Source organism: Nerophis lumbriciformis, linkage group LG36, assembly GCF_033978685.3.
Source record: "Nerophis lumbriciformis linkage group LG36, RoL_Nlum_v2.1, whole genome shotgun sequence".
Taxonomy (NCBI): Eukaryota; Metazoa; Chordata; class Actinopteri; order Syngnathiformes; family Syngnathidae; genus Nerophis; species Nerophis lumbriciformis.
The window spans coordinates 25,799,157-25,816,932 of record NC_084583.2 but is presented as its reverse complement, the minus strand read 5'-3'; the positions used below and the strand labels follow the sequence as shown (position 1 = coordinate 25,816,932).

The 17,776-nt window shown below is 41.0% G+C and overlaps 1 protein-coding gene across 3 annotated transcripts in view; it reads left to right on the top strand.

The window, feature by feature from the left end:
- The window catches only part of mapk9 (mitogen-activated protein kinase 9), a 54,870-nt gene that overhangs the window by 26,950 nt on the left and 10,144 nt on the right, over positions 1–17,776 (top strand). For all 3 annotated transcript variants that reach the window (XR_012049353.1, XM_061930517.2, XM_061930515.2), the window contains exons 3-11: positions 469–598; positions 903–961; positions 1,068–1,206; positions 1,296–1,461; positions 8,912–8,983; positions 11,563–11,745; positions 11,954–12,078; positions 12,176–12,239; positions 14,838–14,909. Coding sequence is in view for 2 of the 3 variants with exons in the window: in XM_061930517.2 (XP_061786501.1) it covers positions 469–598; positions 903–961; positions 1,068–1,206; positions 1,296–1,461; positions 8,912–8,983; positions 11,563–11,745; positions 11,954–12,078; positions 12,176–12,239; positions 14,838–14,909 (1,010 nt within the window). In the remaining variant the exon portion in view is untranslated. The remainder of the gene's footprint in view (positions 1–468; positions 599–902; positions 962–1,067; positions 1,207–1,295; positions 1,462–8,911; positions 8,984–11,562; positions 11,746–11,953; positions 12,079–12,175; positions 12,240–14,837; positions 14,910–17,776) is intronic.

Here is a 17,776-nt window from a genome sequence, read left to right as displayed (position 1 = left end):
CCACCTGAGAAGCTTCAAAAATGTGTCTCCTCAGTTCCCAAACGTTTACTGAGTGTTGTTAAAAGGAAAGGCCATGTAACACAGTGGTGAACATGCCCTTTCCCAACTTCTTTGTCACGTGTTGCAGCCATGAAATTCTAAGTTAATTATTATTTGCCAAAAAAAAAAAAAGGTTTATGAGTTTGAACATCAAATATGTTGTCTTTGTAGTGCATTCAATTGAATATGGGTTGAAAAGGATTTGCAAATCATTGTATTCCGTTTATATTTACATCTAACACAATTTCCCTACTCATATGGAAACGGGGTTTGTATTTTCCGAGTTCAACATTTCCTTATGGTATCTTTTTCCTCCTTTTGAAAAGCTTAGTGACAAAAGGTTTTGCAAACTTTTCGTTCATCAAGTTGACTGCAAATCAAACAACAACTTTGCAGTTTGTGACACATTTTGTCTTTTTTCATGACCAGCTCTGCCCTCGATACAGTCCTCGGCATCCCGGTGGCGGTGAAAAAGCTGTGTCGGCCCTTCCAGAACCAGACACACGCTAAACGTGCATACAGGGAGCTTGTGCTGCTAAAATGTGTCAACCACAAAAATGTACGACTTTGACACATTATTGGATTCTCCTCCCCTCTAGACTATGTACATAGCTATGGATTTATAACTGCGCAACATGCACACTGATTCTCTTTTAGTACCTAATAACTTGTTCTGCTCTTCCTGCAGTCCTGAAGTGTAAAGCACTGTGGTGAATACAAATGTTTAGCGCAAACTCTAAATGAATGTAGTGATAAACACAAATCATTTATATCAGATATTAGCACAAGCACTGCAGCTTGAAATAGATGTGAATGAGGATGGATCAATCACTGAGTAAACTAATGACCATCTCTGCTTTTAGATCATTCGTCTGATCAATGTGTTCACGCCTCAGAAGTCACTGGAGGAATTTCAGGATCTGTGAGTAGTCGTGTCTTTTTTTGTACGTTGATAGCTTTCATTGTCTTCAATTTCTGTATATGTTTCACTTTGGCTTGCCTATATTCAATACTTAATCAACCTGAAGATATCTGGTGATGGAGCTGATGGATGCCAGCCTTTGCCAGGTAATCCACATGGATTTGGACCATGAGAGAATGTCTTACCTGCTCTACCAGATCCTCTGTGGCATCAGACACCTGCACTCTGCCGGCATCATCCACAGGGTACGCACGGTGGAGCTCAACATGAAATCAACTCTTCCATCGGCCATTCAATAGAATGTCGAGTTTCAAACATTGTTTGTGCCCTACAGGACTTAAAACCCAGCAACATTGTGGTGAAGTCAGATTGCACCCTGAAGATATTGGACTTTGGCCTGGCTAGGACAGCATGCACCAACTTTATGATGACCCCATATGTGGTAACCAGATACTACCGAGCACCCGAGGTCATTCTGGGGATGAAGTATAAGGAGAATGGTAAGAAGGACAACATGTTTAAGCTGCTTTGCTTTCGGTCAGGGGTCGGCAACCCGCGGCTCTTTGATCACTCTGATGCGGCTCAGCAGCTTACTTGCTGAACCCCCCAATTTTCCCGTGAGACTTCCGGATTTCAGTGCCTCTCGCAGAAAACTCCCGGGATTCATTTTCACCGATTTTCACCCTTATGGCTATAATAAGGGCGTGCCATGATGGTACAACATTTGGCGCCCTCTACAATCTGTATTAACACTTGTCATACAATATACATCTTCTGCTTGCACACGTACGTGACAGCAAGGCATACTTGGTCAACAGCCACACAGGTTACACTGACGGTGGTCATATAAAACAACTTTAACACTCTTACTAATAATGCGCCACACTTTGAACCAAAACCAAACACGAATGACAAACACATTTTGGGAGAACATCTGCACCTTAACACAACAGAACAAACACCCAGAATCCCATGCAGCCCTGACTCTTCCGGGCTACATCATACACCCCTGCTACCACCAAACCCCGCCCCCACCCCAACCCTGCTCCCTCACACATCAACCCCCCCACCCCACCCCCTCTCTGTGCGTCGGTTGAGGTGGGCAGGGTTTCTTGGGGGGGGGGTGTATAATGTATCCCGGAAGAGTTAGGGCTGCATGGGATTCTGGGTATTTGTCCTGTTGTGTTTATGTTGTGTTACGGTGCAGATGTTCTCCCGAAATGTGTTTGTCATTCTTGTTTGGTGTGGGTTCACAGTGTGACGCATTATTAGTAAGAGTGTTAAAGTTTTTTTTTATACCGCCACCGTCAGTGTGACCTGTGTGGTTGTTGACCAAGTATGCCTTGCTGTCACCTACGTGAGCAAGCGGAAGCCCCATACAACGTGTGGCTGATCAGGCACGCTGGCTGTAGTGGGCGCTATATGCTGTACCATCACGGCACGCATGACGCTGACAGGCGCCATTCATTTAAAACCCGCGTGCCGCACCAGCTTTCAAATTCCACATAAAGGTGTGGGCAGCGTGTCTGAGACTCCTGGTTTATACATAGCACAAAGCAAAAAAATAAAATTGTATGCAGTGTTATTTCATTTAAAATTTCAACAAAATTTTGCGGCTCCCATTGTTTTCTATAATTTGTGAAACTGGTCAAAATGGCTCTTTGACTGGTAAAGGTTGCCGACCCCTGCTTTAGGTAGATGAAGGCTCTTCAACCGGAGGCCAAATCAGGCCCGGGAATGACATTACACTGGTCTGCAGGTTCAGTTCAAAGCTTTGGAGACAAACTTTTTCTTCAGCAAATGTATAAAAACGCTGGGGTGCTTTGATTGATTGATTGATTGAGACTTGTATTAGTAGATTGCACAGTCCAGTACATATTCCGTACAATTGACCACTAAATGGTAACACCCCAATAAGTTTTGGTTCACGTTAATCAATTCATGGTATAAATATATATTATCAGCATAATACAGTCATCACACAAGTTAATCATCAGAGTATGTACATTGAATTATTTACATTATTTACAATCCGGGGGGTGGGATGTGGAGGGGTTAGGTTTGGTTGATATCATCACTTCAGTCATCAACAATTATATCGTCTGAGAAATGGACATTGAAACAGTGTAGGTGTGACTTGGTAGGATATGTACAGCGAGCAGCGGGATTTGGACCACTGTGAATACATTGGCAGATCCTTGTGTTGGCATTTTACCTTGCTTGCAAAGATAAAACACTGGGGTTCAAACTTGTGATTTACATAACTGAAGCGTTCCTCAAGGCAACCCTTTAAGTCCTCTATTTTTTGGAAGTCACAATTTTTTTTTTTGTAATGTGATTTATCTACAGTAACTGTCACTTGTTTACTTCAGATGCAATCAGTAGTCATTTGTTCAACTTCTTTAGTTGTTCTAGTAGTGTTCCTCAAGGTTCCATTTTAGGTCAAAAATAAAGAACGTGAGATTTACAATATAAACTATGAACGATAAAACACTGAATATTAACACCATATGAATGTCGACATCTTTTACAATCAAGCAGAACGCAACTCTTGTAGCCTTTTAAACTCAAAAGCACTTTGAGATTGACAAATGTAAAGTGCTTTACAAATTAAATGTATTATTATTATTATTAACAAAGATGCAACAAAAACGGCAAAATATGAACACATAGGGTCAAAAAACACCCAAAATCTGATATCACTTTTCTGTAGAACAAGGTTGTAAAAATCTGCTTCCACGTCTGTCCCTGACACCCACGTTTCAGGCTGGCTGCTCTGGAAACTAACCCCGCCCACACTGCTTGGTGCCTCCTCTGCCCGGAGCTGCTGCTGTGATGTAGATTCACTTCATAATTAGAGATGTCCGATAATGGCTTTTTTGCCCATATCCGATATTCCGATATTGTCCAACTCTTAATTACAGATTCCGATATCAACCAATAACGATATATACAGTGGTGGAATGAACACATTATTATGCCTAATGTTCTTGTGATGCCCCGCTGGATGCATTAAACAATGTAACAAGGTTTTCCAAAATAAATCAACTCAAGTTATGGAAAAAAAATGCCAACATGGCACTGCCATATTTATTATTGAAGTCACAAAGTGCATTCTTTTTTTTAACATGCTCTCCCTGAGAGAGCATGAGGAGGTTGAGGTGGGCGGGGTTGGGGGGGGTGGGGTGCATGGTAGCGGGGGTTGTATATTGTAGCGTCCCGGAAGAGTTAGTGTTAGGGGTTCTGGGTATTTGTTCTGTTGTGATTATGTTGTGTTACGGTGCGGATGTTCTCCCGAAATGTGTTTGTCATTCTTGTTTGGTGTGGGTTCACAGTGTGGCGTATATTTGTAACAATGTTAGTTGTTTATACGGCCACCCTCAGTGTGACCTGTATGGCTGTTGACCAAGTATGCATTGCATTCACTTGTGTGTGTGAAAAGCCGTAGATATTATGTGATTGGGCCGGCATGCAAAGGCAGTGCCTTTAAGGCAGTGGTTCTTAACCTTGTTGGAGGTACCGAACCCCACCAGTTTCATATGCGCATTCACCGAACCCGAACCGTAATCATAAAACTATGTTATTATATTAAATAAATACTAATAGATATATATTTTGCAAACAGAAAGATACAGGAATGTACACATAATTCCATGTTTACATCTCATTGTGCAACATGTGAATGTTTTAGTGGAAACTAAATGCGATATCTGAAAGAGGTACACATTATTTCCAAAGTAGGACCCCCCACCCAGACAAATAATACTAGTACACAGCTCATGAAAAACAATATGTTATAGTCATTGTAAGTGGACCAAAACACTTATGTTAGAAAATAATCTCATGGAAATGACTGCTGTCATTTGATTACAATAATAAAACCTTTAACTTGTTATTTAGTCAGGTTTGGGACAGGTGTGCTGCAGGTGTGACCACATGTGCTCCACCGAATGCTCAAGGAGTTTTTGCGTTTGCTCACACATATGGAAAATTAGAGGGAACATTGTTTGAGGTTTATCCATAATACGCCGATAGGGAGAAGTTTTTATTTACACGATGAGTCGGGCGTGTCTCGACCTCCGCGGCGGAGGCTCTGCCGAACCCCTGAGGCCGACTCACCGAACCCCTAGGGTTTGATCGAACCCAGGTTAAGAACCACTGCTTTAAGGTTTATTGGCGCTCTGTACTTCTCCCTATGTCCGTGTACTACTCTGTACAGCGGCGTTTTAGTCATAAATTTGACTTTTTGAAACCGATACCGATAATTTCCGATATTACATTTTAAAGCATTTATCGGCCGATAATATCGTCAGTCCGATATTATCGGACATCTCTATTAATAACCTATATATACCAGAGGTGGGTAGTAACGCGCTACATTTACTCCGTTACATCTACTTGAGTAACTTTTGGGATAAATTGTACTTCTAAGAGTAGTTTTAATGAAACATACTTTTACTTTTACTTAAGTATATTTATAGAGAAGGAACGCTACTTTTACTCCACTACTTATATCTACATTCAGCTCGCTACTCGCTACTAATTTTTATCGATCTGTTAATGCACGCTTTGTTTGTTTTGGTCTGTCAGACAGACCTTCAAAGTGCCTGCCTTACTGGTGACGTTTCCCTTCGTTCCACCAATCAGATGCAGTCACTGGTGACGTTGGACCAATCAAACAGAGCCAGGTGGTCACATGACCTGACTTAAACAAGTTGAAAAACTTATTGGGGTGTTACCATTTAGTGGTCAATTGTACGGAATATGTACTGTACTGTGCAATCTACTAATAAAAGTTCCAATCAATCAATCAAAAGTGTGAAGGAAAAAAGATACTTTTTTATTTCAACCGTACATCCCGTCAAAAGCCTAAAGACTGACCGCACATGAGGACGTTCCTGTCTTCACAATAAAAGTGCCGCTCCATCGCGCCTGCGCTTTCAAAATAAGAGTCTCCGAAAGCCAGCGCAAACAAGCTAGCAAGCTACGGAGTTTGACGCCAATGTATTTCTTGTAAAGTGTATAAAAACGAATATGGAAGCTGGACAAATAAGATGCCAAAAAACCACCACTTTCATGTGGTATTAGACAGAAAGGAGGAACTTTTCTTCTCCTCCATTTGAAAACGTGGACCTTATCATCACTACTGTCTGATTACAATCAATGCAAGTCATCAGAATCAGGTAATACACCAACTTATATTCTAGTCTTCAATAAAGAAAGGAATCTATATGTGTTAAACATGCATGTATATTCATTAAAACACCTTTAACATGTAAACAAAAACAGCAAAATAAATACATATAAATTATATACTGTATATATCAATGTATATGTATGTATGTATGTATATATATATATATATATATGATATGAGTGTGTATGTTACTCATCAGTTACTCAGTACTTGAGTAGTTTTTTCACAACATACTTTTTACTTTTACTCAAGTAAATATTTGGGTGACTACTCCTTACTTTTACTTGAGTAATAAATCTCTAAAGTAACAGTACTCTTACTTGAGTACAATTTCTGGCTACTCTACCCACCTCTGATGTATACCCTGTGTATCACTCAGAAACGCAGATTCCAACCATTGAAATACTTTGTATAGTTCAAGACTTATGGTCATTTGAAAACATCACTGCACATCATAATAGCGGCTACAGTTTCGAAGTTAAAGATGTATAAAAAATATGGAAATGTTCGGCGGGCCGGATTGAAAATTGTAATTTGCCCAGGTCTGATTAAGGCTCTTAAACTGGTGGCATGTTAAATCAGTTAAAAAAACAAAAACTTGAGGGACTCACATTTTTGCAGACAATCCTTAAAACAGTAGAGTGCTCCTCTATCTCTGACAAAAATCAAATGTTAACTGTAGAGAACGCTGGTTCTCCGGAATATGCAAAATAGGACTAATATTGAAGGCAGGCCCGGCCCTAACCAATCTGGCGCCCTAGGCAAGATTTTAGGTGGCGACCCCCCACATCGGCAGTGAAGTGTATATACTCACAAGAACCCGAATAGCTTTCTCTTTGACCTTTTTTTTTTTTACTTACAACTATACCTAATATATAAAGGGGTGGAAAAGTGACTATTACCTGCAGGGCAAACATTAGCTAACCAGAAGGCAATAACAATGTAAACAAAAAACACCTGCTTAAAAGATCTAATACAAATGTCCCAAAAGGAATGTAAGGTGGGAGTACTGTAATTATCTAACATTACATTATTATTTTCCATAACAATTTAGCCCCCTCCACAATATTAACCCGACGTTAAAACAGAACTAGCTATTTATTGATTAGCAATTGCCGAATCATGTAACATTAGCTTAATGCTAAAAAGCTAGGTTACTATCACATTCTGTAACAGACAAATAATTTCATGTAGGCTAACGTTACCTACCTGCTACCTCTGTCTTTTCTCGTTTCTACTCCTCTTCTTTTCTCTTTTTTCTTCCCTGGGCACCTGACAGTTTTGGCCGTTTTGACATCTTGTGTTGATTTTTTGATGTGGTGACGTCCAAAAAGAGTCATGATACGGGAAGGGAGGGGGCGCACCGTGCGGGGGGGGGGGGGGGGAATGTTGTAACAAATAATATTTCTATTAAATAGGCTTTACTTTGCATTTTAATTTACGTGGGATTATTTTTTGTATTTAGAAATAATAGTACCAACTTTTTTTTTTTTTCTTTTCCTCCAACATTTGTGGCACTGGCGTGGCGCCCCCTGATGGACGGCGCCCTTAGCATTTGCCTATACGGCCTATGCCACGGGCCGGCCCTGATTGAAGGAGAAGTCCATTCCACCGGTCCTTAGCCTTTTAGAAATATGGTCCCCAGAACAATTTACTTTAACATCCCTGCTCTAGATGCTAAAAAACAGGCTGTCATCTTAACTGCTGTGGCTCAACACAAACTATTTTTTGTTTTTCATTACGCTTTACTTCTGTTAATTCATGTAAAAACCTGCACTGCAACAATGTAATTTCCCCATTGTGGGATCAATCAAAATCTATCCTATCAACATCTAAATCTATCTATTGAAGTGCATGCCCAACATCATTTGCTCAACACTTATAGATAAAAAATACTCATTCATTACCGACAGATGTTTTTTTACACAACTTTTTAACTTCATTTATCAAGATTCAGAGTGCCACAGTGTATCAATGATAGAAAACCTTTGATCCTGTCTGAAGGATCCCGAAAGACATCAAGCAGTGACAAAACTGTTGATCTGATTCGATCATTTTGTGAATTGGAACACATCCCTCTGTGGGAATGTTCCGAGGATGGTGCTTTGTTTAGTATTATATCTCTTACTGAAGAGATGCTCTGCAGATAACCATGTGAGTCGCTAGCTTGCGGCGTTCCACAATCATGCAGGCAACAATAAACCAAAATATAAGAGTAGAGTTCTGATCTGGAGACTTTCAACTTAAAATCAGCAGAAATTAGTTTGAGGCTAATTGCCATACATAAAGTTAAACGTGAGCATGGGACTAAATCCCTCCATGTGTGGAGCACATTGACAGCACCTGTGCCAAGTGATAAGAAGACGAGCCTGTGTGTGGTCGTCTAGGCCAGAAAGGTGAGACCAACCCAGCCTGAGGTTTAAAATGATAAAAGCACCAAACCAAAGCGTATTGCGCATAAAACATGCAACACTTCAATGCCCATCCATCCATTTTCTACCGCTTGTCCCTTTCGGGGTCGCTGAAGCCTATGTCAGCTGCATTCGGGCGGAAGGCGGTGTACACCCTGGACAAGTCGCCACCTCATCACAGGGACAACATTCACACACTAGGGACCATTTTAGTGTCGATACTTTAAATGCATGAAACAACGCAGTCTGTATTTGTCGTCTTTTGCAAATTAATGTGAATGATTTTGTAATATCCATTCTTGATGTCGAATGTAAATATTTAACAATATTTTGTGTTTGCAGTGGACATCTGGTCCGTAGGGTGCATCATGGGAGAGATGGTGAAAGGTGGCGTCATCTTCCAAGGAACTGACCGTATCCTCCACCGCTTGTTTTCCAGCCTGTTCTATCACTTAATAGAAATTCTGCATGAATAGTCCCAATCAAGCTGTCATTTTGTCATTGTGACTTTCTCACAGCACTGATTGCCTACTACATTCATATATTGAAAAAGTACAAACCCTGTTTCCATATGAGTTGGGAAATTGTGTTAGATGTAAATATAAACGGAATACAATGATTTTCAAATCCTTTTCAACTCATATTCAATTGAATTTGAATTTGATGTTCAAACTCATAATTTTAATAATAATCAGAATTTCATGGCTGCAACACGTGCCAAAGTAGTTGGGAAAGGGCATGTTCACCACTGTGTTACATGGCCTTTCCTTTTAACAACACTCAGTAAACGTTTGGGAACTGAGGAGACACATTTTTGAAGCTTCTCAGGTGGAATTCTTTCCCATTCTTGCTTGATGTACAGCTTAAGTTGTTCAACAGTCCGGGGGTCTCCCTTGTGCTATTTTAGGCTTCATAATGCACCACACATTTTCAATGGGAGACAGGTCTGGACTACAGGCAGGCCAGTCTAGTACCCGCACTCTTTTACTATGAAGCCACGTTGATGTAACACGTGGCTTGGCATTGTCTTGCTGAAATAAGCAGGGGCGTCCATGGTAACGTTGCTTGGATGGCAACATATGTTGCTCCAAAACCTGTATGTACCTTTCAGCATTAATGGTGCCTTCACAGATGTGTAAGTTACCCATGTCTTGGGCACTAATACACCCCCATACCATCACACATGCTGCCTTTTACACTTTGCGCCTATAACAATCCGGATGGTTCTTTTCCTCTTTGGTCCGGAGGACACGACGTCCACGGTTTCCAAAAATTTTTTTAAATGTGGACTCATCAGACCACAGAACACTTTCCCACTTTGTATCAGTCCATCTTAGATGAGCTCAGGCCCAGCGTTTCTGGGTGTTGTTGATAAACGGTTTTCGCCTTGCATAGGAGAGTTTTAACTTGCACTTACAGATGTAGCCACCAACTGTAGTTACTGACAGTGGGTTTCTGAAGTGTTCCTGAGCCCATGTGGTGATATCCTTTACACACTGATGTCGCTTATTGATGCAATACAGCCTGAAGGATGGAAGGTCACGGGCTTAGCTGCTTACGTGCAGTGATTTCTCCAGATTCTCTGAACCCTTTGATGATATTGCGGACCGTAGATGGTGAAATCCCTAAATTCCTTGCAATAGCTGCTTGAGAAAGGTTTTTCTTAAACTGTTCAACAATTTGCTCAGGCATTTGTTGACAAAGTGGTGACCCTCGCCCCATCCTTGTTTGTGAATGACTGAGCATTTCATGGAATCTACTTTTATACCCAATCATGGCACCCACCTGTTCCCAATTAGCCTGCACACCTGTGGGATGTTCCAAATAAGTGTTTGATGAGCATTCCTCAACTTTATCAGTATTTATTGCCACCTTTCCCAACTTCTTTGTCACATGTTGCTGGCATCAAATTCTAAAGTTAATGATTATTTGCAAAAAAAAAATGTTTATGAGTTTGAACATCAAATATGTTGTCTTTGTAGCATATTCAACTGAATATGGCTTGAAAAGGATTTGCAAATCATTGTATTCCGTTTATATTTACATCTAACACAATTTCCCAACTCATATGGAAACGGGGTTTGTAAAAACGTAAAGCAAGACAATCGAGCAACATGGGCTTAGTTGTCATAAGATATATAGTACAAGCCAACAGTTTGGACACACTTTCTCATTCAATGCATTGACTTTATTTTCATGACTATTTACATTGTAGATTGTCACTGAAGGCATCAAAACTATGAATGAACACATGTGGAGTTATGTACTTAACAAAAAAAGGTGAAATAACTGAAAACATGATTTATATTCTAGTTTCTTCAAAATAGCCACCCTTTGCTCTGATTACTTTTTCGCACACTCTTGGCATTCTCTTGATGAGCTTCAAGAGGTAGTCACCCGAAATGGTTTTCACTTCACAGGTGTGCTTGAAGCTCATGGAGAGGATGCCAAGAATGTGCAAAGCAGTAATCAGAGCAAAGGGTGGCTATTTTGAAGAAACTAGAATATAAAACTTGTTTTCAGTTATTTCACCTTTTCTTGTTAAGTACATAACTCCACATGTGTTCACTCATAGTTTTGATGCGTTCAGTGACAATCTACAATGTAAATAGTCATGAAAATAAAGAAAACACATTGAATGAGGAGAAGGTGTGTCCAAACTTTTGTATGTACAAAAGTTTTGGAACTCACTTTAATCAATTAGGGGTTGGGCTCGAACCCTTAGTTCCTCCACATTACCAATATACCGTATTTTTCGGACAATAAGTTGCAGTTTTTTTCATAGTTGGTCCGGGGGTGCGACTTATACTCAGAAAAATAAGTTTTGAATCATTTTGATGTAGAAACAAGCTACATATGTTAGTGTAATGATCAGATGTCCCAAAATGTTGGTCCATTAGGTGCCACTTTGAATGGCTCCTCATCTTTTCTATTGTTCCTTTCATCCACTTGCATTAAATACTCACGTTTCCCTAACGAAGCCCGATGGCCAGACATCGACCAGTGGAACAAAGTCATTGAGGTTCTGGGCACGCCCAGTCTGGAGTTTATGAACCGTCTGATGGAGACTGTGAGGAACTACGTGATGAACAAGCCACAATATCCAGGTGTCAGCTTTGCGGAGCTTTTCCCCGACTGGGCCTTCCCCTCGGATTCAGAACACGACAAGCTCAAGAGTAAGAATTGATGCAATATTTACAGAGTTTTACTAAGTTGATGCAATGAGAACAGAATTAGCTTGAAGCATTTACATATTTTATAACAGACTTTGACATCACCAGAGATGACAACACCTTAAGGGCACCTCCTCAGCTCATATTCTTCGGTCAATGATGTCATCGCCCTGTTTCCATAGTAACAGTTCTTTGTCCTTTGCCGTGCCAGCGGGTCAAGCCCGGGACTTGCTGTCCAAAATGCTGGTCATCGACCCCGAGAGCCGCATTTCCGTGGAGGAAGCCCTCAATCATCCCTACATTCATGTTTGGTATGACCCCACCGAGGCCGATGCGGTGAGGACGACAGCCCTCCCACTACAGGGCACCTAATCAGTGCAACTATTACATTGGGCCTCTCTGTGATTTGTGTATGCCTCTTTGTCTCTTTCAGCCTCCCCCCCAGATATCTGATAAGCAGCTAGAAGAGAGAGAGCACACCATTGAGCAGTGGAAAGGTAGGACACGCTGCCCTCTGGTGGTGGACTGTGTCTAAGTCTGGTTTGTTGCCAGGAATGTGTGCACACACCAACGAGAATGGCACCATGGCTGAACTGTTAACAAAAGTGGCATCTTTGTATTTGTTTGTTCGTTTGCTACTTGCCGGTTCACAGAGGATGATGTAAGACAAGGCAGGGTCATTGTGGACGTTTCAGTTACATAATGGCAAAAACTGCAAGAATAGATTTCCGTAACTGCACATTTATTTGGCTCCACACACAGCCAGTTTATGTTGTGCTCAAAGCTAGAAGAAGTGAACAGGTGGACGGAACTCTCCATTCCCAAATAAATCAATTACCGTATTTTTCGGACTATAAGTCGCTCCGGAGTATAAGGCGCACCGGCCGAAAATGCACAATAAAGAAGGAAAAAAAACATACAAACCCCGTTTCCATATGAGTTGGGAAATTGTGTTAGATGTAAATATAAACGGAATACAATGATTTGCAAATCCTTTTCAACCCATATTCAGTTGAATATGCTACAAAGACAACATATTTGATGTTCAAACTCATAAACATTTTTTTTTTTTTGCAAATCATTAACTTTAGAATTTGATGGCAGCAACACGTGACAAAGAAGTTGGGAAAGGTGGCAATAAAGACTGATAAAGTTGAGGAATGCTCATCAAACACTTATTTTGAACATCCCACAGGTGTGCAGGCTAATTGGGAACAGGTGGGTGCCATGATTGGGTATAAAAACAGCTTCCCAAAAAATGCTCAGTCTTTCACAAGAAAGGATGGGGCGAGGTACACCCCTTTGTCCACAACTGCATGAGCAAATAGTCAAACAGTTTAAGAACAACGTTTCTCAAAGTGCAATTGCAAGAAATGTAGGGATTTCAACATCTACGCTCCATAATATCATCAAAAGGTTCAGAGAATGTGGAGAAATCACTCCACGTAAGCGGCATGGCCGGAAACCAACATTGAATGACCGTGACCTTCCATCCCTCAGACGGCACTATATCAAAAACCGACATCAATCTCTAAAGGATATCACCACATGGGCTCAGGAACACTTCAGAAAACCACTGTCACTAAATACAGTTGGTCGCTACATCTGTAAGTGCAAGTTAAAGCTCTACTATGCAAAGCCAAAGCCATTTATCAACAACATTCAGAAAAGCCGCCGGCTTCTCTGGGCCCGAGATCATCTAAGATGGACTCATGCAAAGTGGAAAAGTGTTCTGTGGTCTGACGAGTCCACATTTCAAATTGTTTTTGGAAATATTCGACATCGTGTCATCCGGACCAAAGGGGAAGCGAACCATCCAGACTGTTATCGACGCAAAGTTCAAAAGCCAGCATGTGTGATGGTATGGGGGTGCATTAGTGGCCAAGACATGGGTAACTTACACATCTGTGAAGGCACCATTAATGCTGAAAGGTACATACAGGTTTTGGAACAACATATGCTGCCATCTAAGCGCCGTCTTTTTCATGGACGCCCCTGCTTATTTGAGCAAGACAATGCCAAGCCACATTCAGCACGTGTTACAACAGCGTGGCTTCGTAAAAAAAGAGTGCGGGTACTTTCCTGGCCCGCTTGCAGTCCAGACCTGTCTCCCATCGAAAATGTGCGGCATATTATGAAGTGTAAAATACGACAGCGGAGACCCCGGACTGTTGAACGACTGAAGCTCTTCATAAAACAAGAATGGGAAAAAATTCCACTTCAACAATTAGTTTCCTCAGTTCCCAATCGTTTATTGAGTGTTGTTAAAAGAAAAGGTGATGTAACACAGTGGTGAACATGCCCTTTCCCAGCTACTTTGGCACGTGTTGCAGCCATGAAATTCTAAGTTAATTATTATTTGCACAAAAAAAATAAAGTTTATGAGTTTGAACATCAAATATGTTGTCTTTGTAGCATATTCAACTGAATATGGCTTGAAAAGGATTTGCAAATCATTGTATTCTGTTTATATTTACATCTAACACCATTTCCCAACTCATATGGAAACGGGGTTTGTATATCATGCAAAAGTGCAGATTTCAACCATTGAAATACTTAGTATAGTTGAAGACTTACGGTTATTTAAAAACATCACTGCACATCATAATGGCAGCTACACTTTCCATCTTAAAGATCTTAAAACAAATAATTTGGGAATGTCCGGCGGGCCAGATTGTAAAGATTAACAGGTCGCGTGTGGCCCCCGGACCTTCATTTGCTCAGGTCTGCTTTAGCTGCAAGTTTCTTTTGGCGGGGTTTTCAAATAATGAAATGACTCCCTGCCCTGGCCATTTTTGGGACATTTTCCCACCCTTTTTTTTGGTGTGGGAACAGTTCGCTGCTTTGTCCTGCTTGCCATTTTGAAGCTAAAGTATACTAGCGTGTCTCTTAATAGGAGTGAATAAGCGCGTGCAAAGCTTGTGTAGGGTTGTTTTTCGTTCCGTGCAGGATGTGACAAAAATAACGCACCGGCATACTGTCCGTTTATAGCGAATGAGGAGGACTGAAATACTGTGGTGTAGTGGAGCCTTTGCAATTAGATACATGGGTTAATGATGTGATGCATACACTCATCATGTGGTGTTTCCCCTCAGAGCTCATTTATGAAGAGGTGATAGACTGGGAAGAAAGGAACAAGAATGGCGTGATGAAAGAGGACTGCTCTGGTAGGTTCATGTGCTAACAGGAAATGAATGGCGTGTTATGGATAGTGCATCCGGAAGGTACTCGCAGTGCTTCACTTTTTCCACATTTTGTTATGTTAGGAACTAGGGATGATGTTTGATAAGAAATGATCGAGTTTGAGCCTATTATCGAATCCTCTTATCGAACCCATTCCTTATCGATTCTCTTATCGAATCCAGATAGGTTGTTGTATATGGAAAAAAACACAATATTTGGTTTAACAAAAGCTCACTTTTATTTTATAAGAAAAAAATAAAATAAAATAAATAAATAAATATTGACTGTTACCCCCCCCCAAAAAAAAAAAAATATTGACTGTTGTTACCCAAAGTATATTAAGTGGGATTTTTCAGAAAAACAAATATATACAGTTACACAAAAACTACCTGTCTCTGTGATCACTATAGGTCTATAGCCATGCTTTGAGGCGTTTTTTCCGGTCCATTATTTTTGCTGCTTGTGTGACATCACAGGAAATGACGTATTAAATGACGTATTTCCTGTGATGTCCCACAGGGCATTTCTTGTGGGACGGGATTCGAATAAAGAACCAACTCTTTTTCTTTACTATAGTGGCCTCGATAACGGGAACCGGTTCTCAAAAAGAGATTTGAGTCCATGGAATTAGTTCTTTTCTTATCGAACAACCGGAAGAACCGGTTTCGAACATCACCCCTAGCTACAACCTTATCCAAAAATGGAATACATGAATTTTTGTCCTCAACATTGTACACATAATAGCCCATAATGACAATGTTAAAAATAAAAAAAATCACATGTACGTAAGTATTCACACCTTTTGCTCAATACTTGTTGATGCACCTTTGGCAGCAATTACAGCCTCAAGTCTTTTTAGATACGATGCCACAAGCTTAGGACACCTATCTTTGGGCAGTTTTGCCTATTCCTCTTTGCAGCAAGCTCCATCAGGCTGTATGGGAGACGTTGGTTTTCATCCAGGATGTCTCTTTACATTGCTGCATTCACCTTTCCTTCTATCCTGACTAGTTTCCAAGTTCCTGCCGCTAAAAAAAAAAACAACCCCACACCATGATGCTGCCACCATGCTTCTCTGGAGGGATGGTATTGGCCCGGTGATGAGTGGTGCCTGGTTTCCTCCAAACATGATGCCTGACATTCACTCCAAAGAATTCAATCTTTGTCTCATCAGACCAGAGAATTTAGTTTCTCATGGGCCGAGTCTTTCACACAAACTTTTGACTAAGAAATGGCTTCCGTCTGGCCATTGGTGGATTGCTGCAGAGATGGTTGTCCTTCTGGAAGGTTCCCCTCTCTCCACAGAGTAATGCTGTAGATCTGAGAGAGTGACCATCAGGTTCTTGGTCACCTCCCTGACTAGACTAAGATGAATGCAGCAATGTACAGAGACGTCCTGGATGAAAACCAACGCTTCCCATCCAACCTGATGGAGCTTGAGAGGTGCTGCCGAGAGGAACGGGCGAAAGTTCCCAAAGATAGTTGTGCCAAGTGACGTGTATTTCTGGTCTTGTCACCCTCTCCCGGGCAGAAGGGCGACACAGCAGTGCGGCTGGACCAACAGAGACGTCGGAGATCAAAAAGTTGCTTTATTACAAGCGACTGTCATTATACAGGTCTGCAGTACCTGGAGGAGGTCAAGTCCAAAAAAATTAGCTACTCCTAACTTTGAGAAGCCAAATCATCAGTTTTTACATTCCTCCTTCCTGTCTCTGGGTGTGTGCTAAGTCAGGAGAGCGCATCCTGACCATGTGTAAGTGTCCGGAAAACTACCTTTATATGTTGTAACTTAAATGTTGACGTGAAGATAGACATGGAGTCTCTCCTCCAGGATAGCGCTATCACTTTTGCATTCCGAAGTCTGAATTTGTTGCCCCTTCTCGTGAGAGAGTTAACCCTGTCCACATGCGAATGTCCAACTAAGGCTCCTTCATTTATTATGGGCTCAACTATTATTTACTTAATAATTCTCCAAGTTGAATACAAACATTCACCATATGTTGAACATAATATGAGTAGAGATATCCGATAATATTGGACTGCCGATATTATCGGCCGATAAATGCTTTAAACTGTGATATCGTAAATTATCGGTTTTGGTTTCAAAAAGTAAAATGTATGACTTTTTAAAAGGCCGCTGTGTACACGGACGTAGGGAGAAGTACAGAGCGCCAATAAACCTTAACGGCATTGCCTTTGCGTGCCGGCCCAGTCACATAATATCTACGGCTTTTCACACACACAAGTGAATGCAATTCATACTTGGTCAACAGCCATACAGGTCACACTGAGGGTGGCCGTATAAACAACTTTAACACTGTTACAAATATGCGCCACACTGTGAACCCACACCAAACAAGAATGACAAACACATTTCGGGAGAACATCCGCACCGTAACACAACAGAACAAATACCCAGAACCCCTTGCAGCACTAACTCTTCCGGGACGCTACAATATATACACTCCCCCCCACCCCCAACCATGCCCACCTCAACCTCCTCCTCAGGGAGAGCATGTCCCAAATTCCAAGCTGCTGTTTTGAGGCATGTTAAAAAAAAAATAATGCACTTTGTGACTTCAATAATAAATATGGCAGTGCCATGTTGGCATTTTTTTCCCCATAACTTGAGTTGATTTATTTTGGAAAACCTTGTTACATTGTTTAATGCATCCAGCGGGGCATCACAACAAAATTAGGCATAATAATGTGTTCATTCTACGACTGTATATATCGGAATCGGTAATTAATATCGGCAAAAAAGCCATTATCGGACATCTCTAAATATGAGTTAATGAATTCACTTCACAAGCTTGTGGCATCGTAGTCAAAAAGACTTTGCTGCATTAAC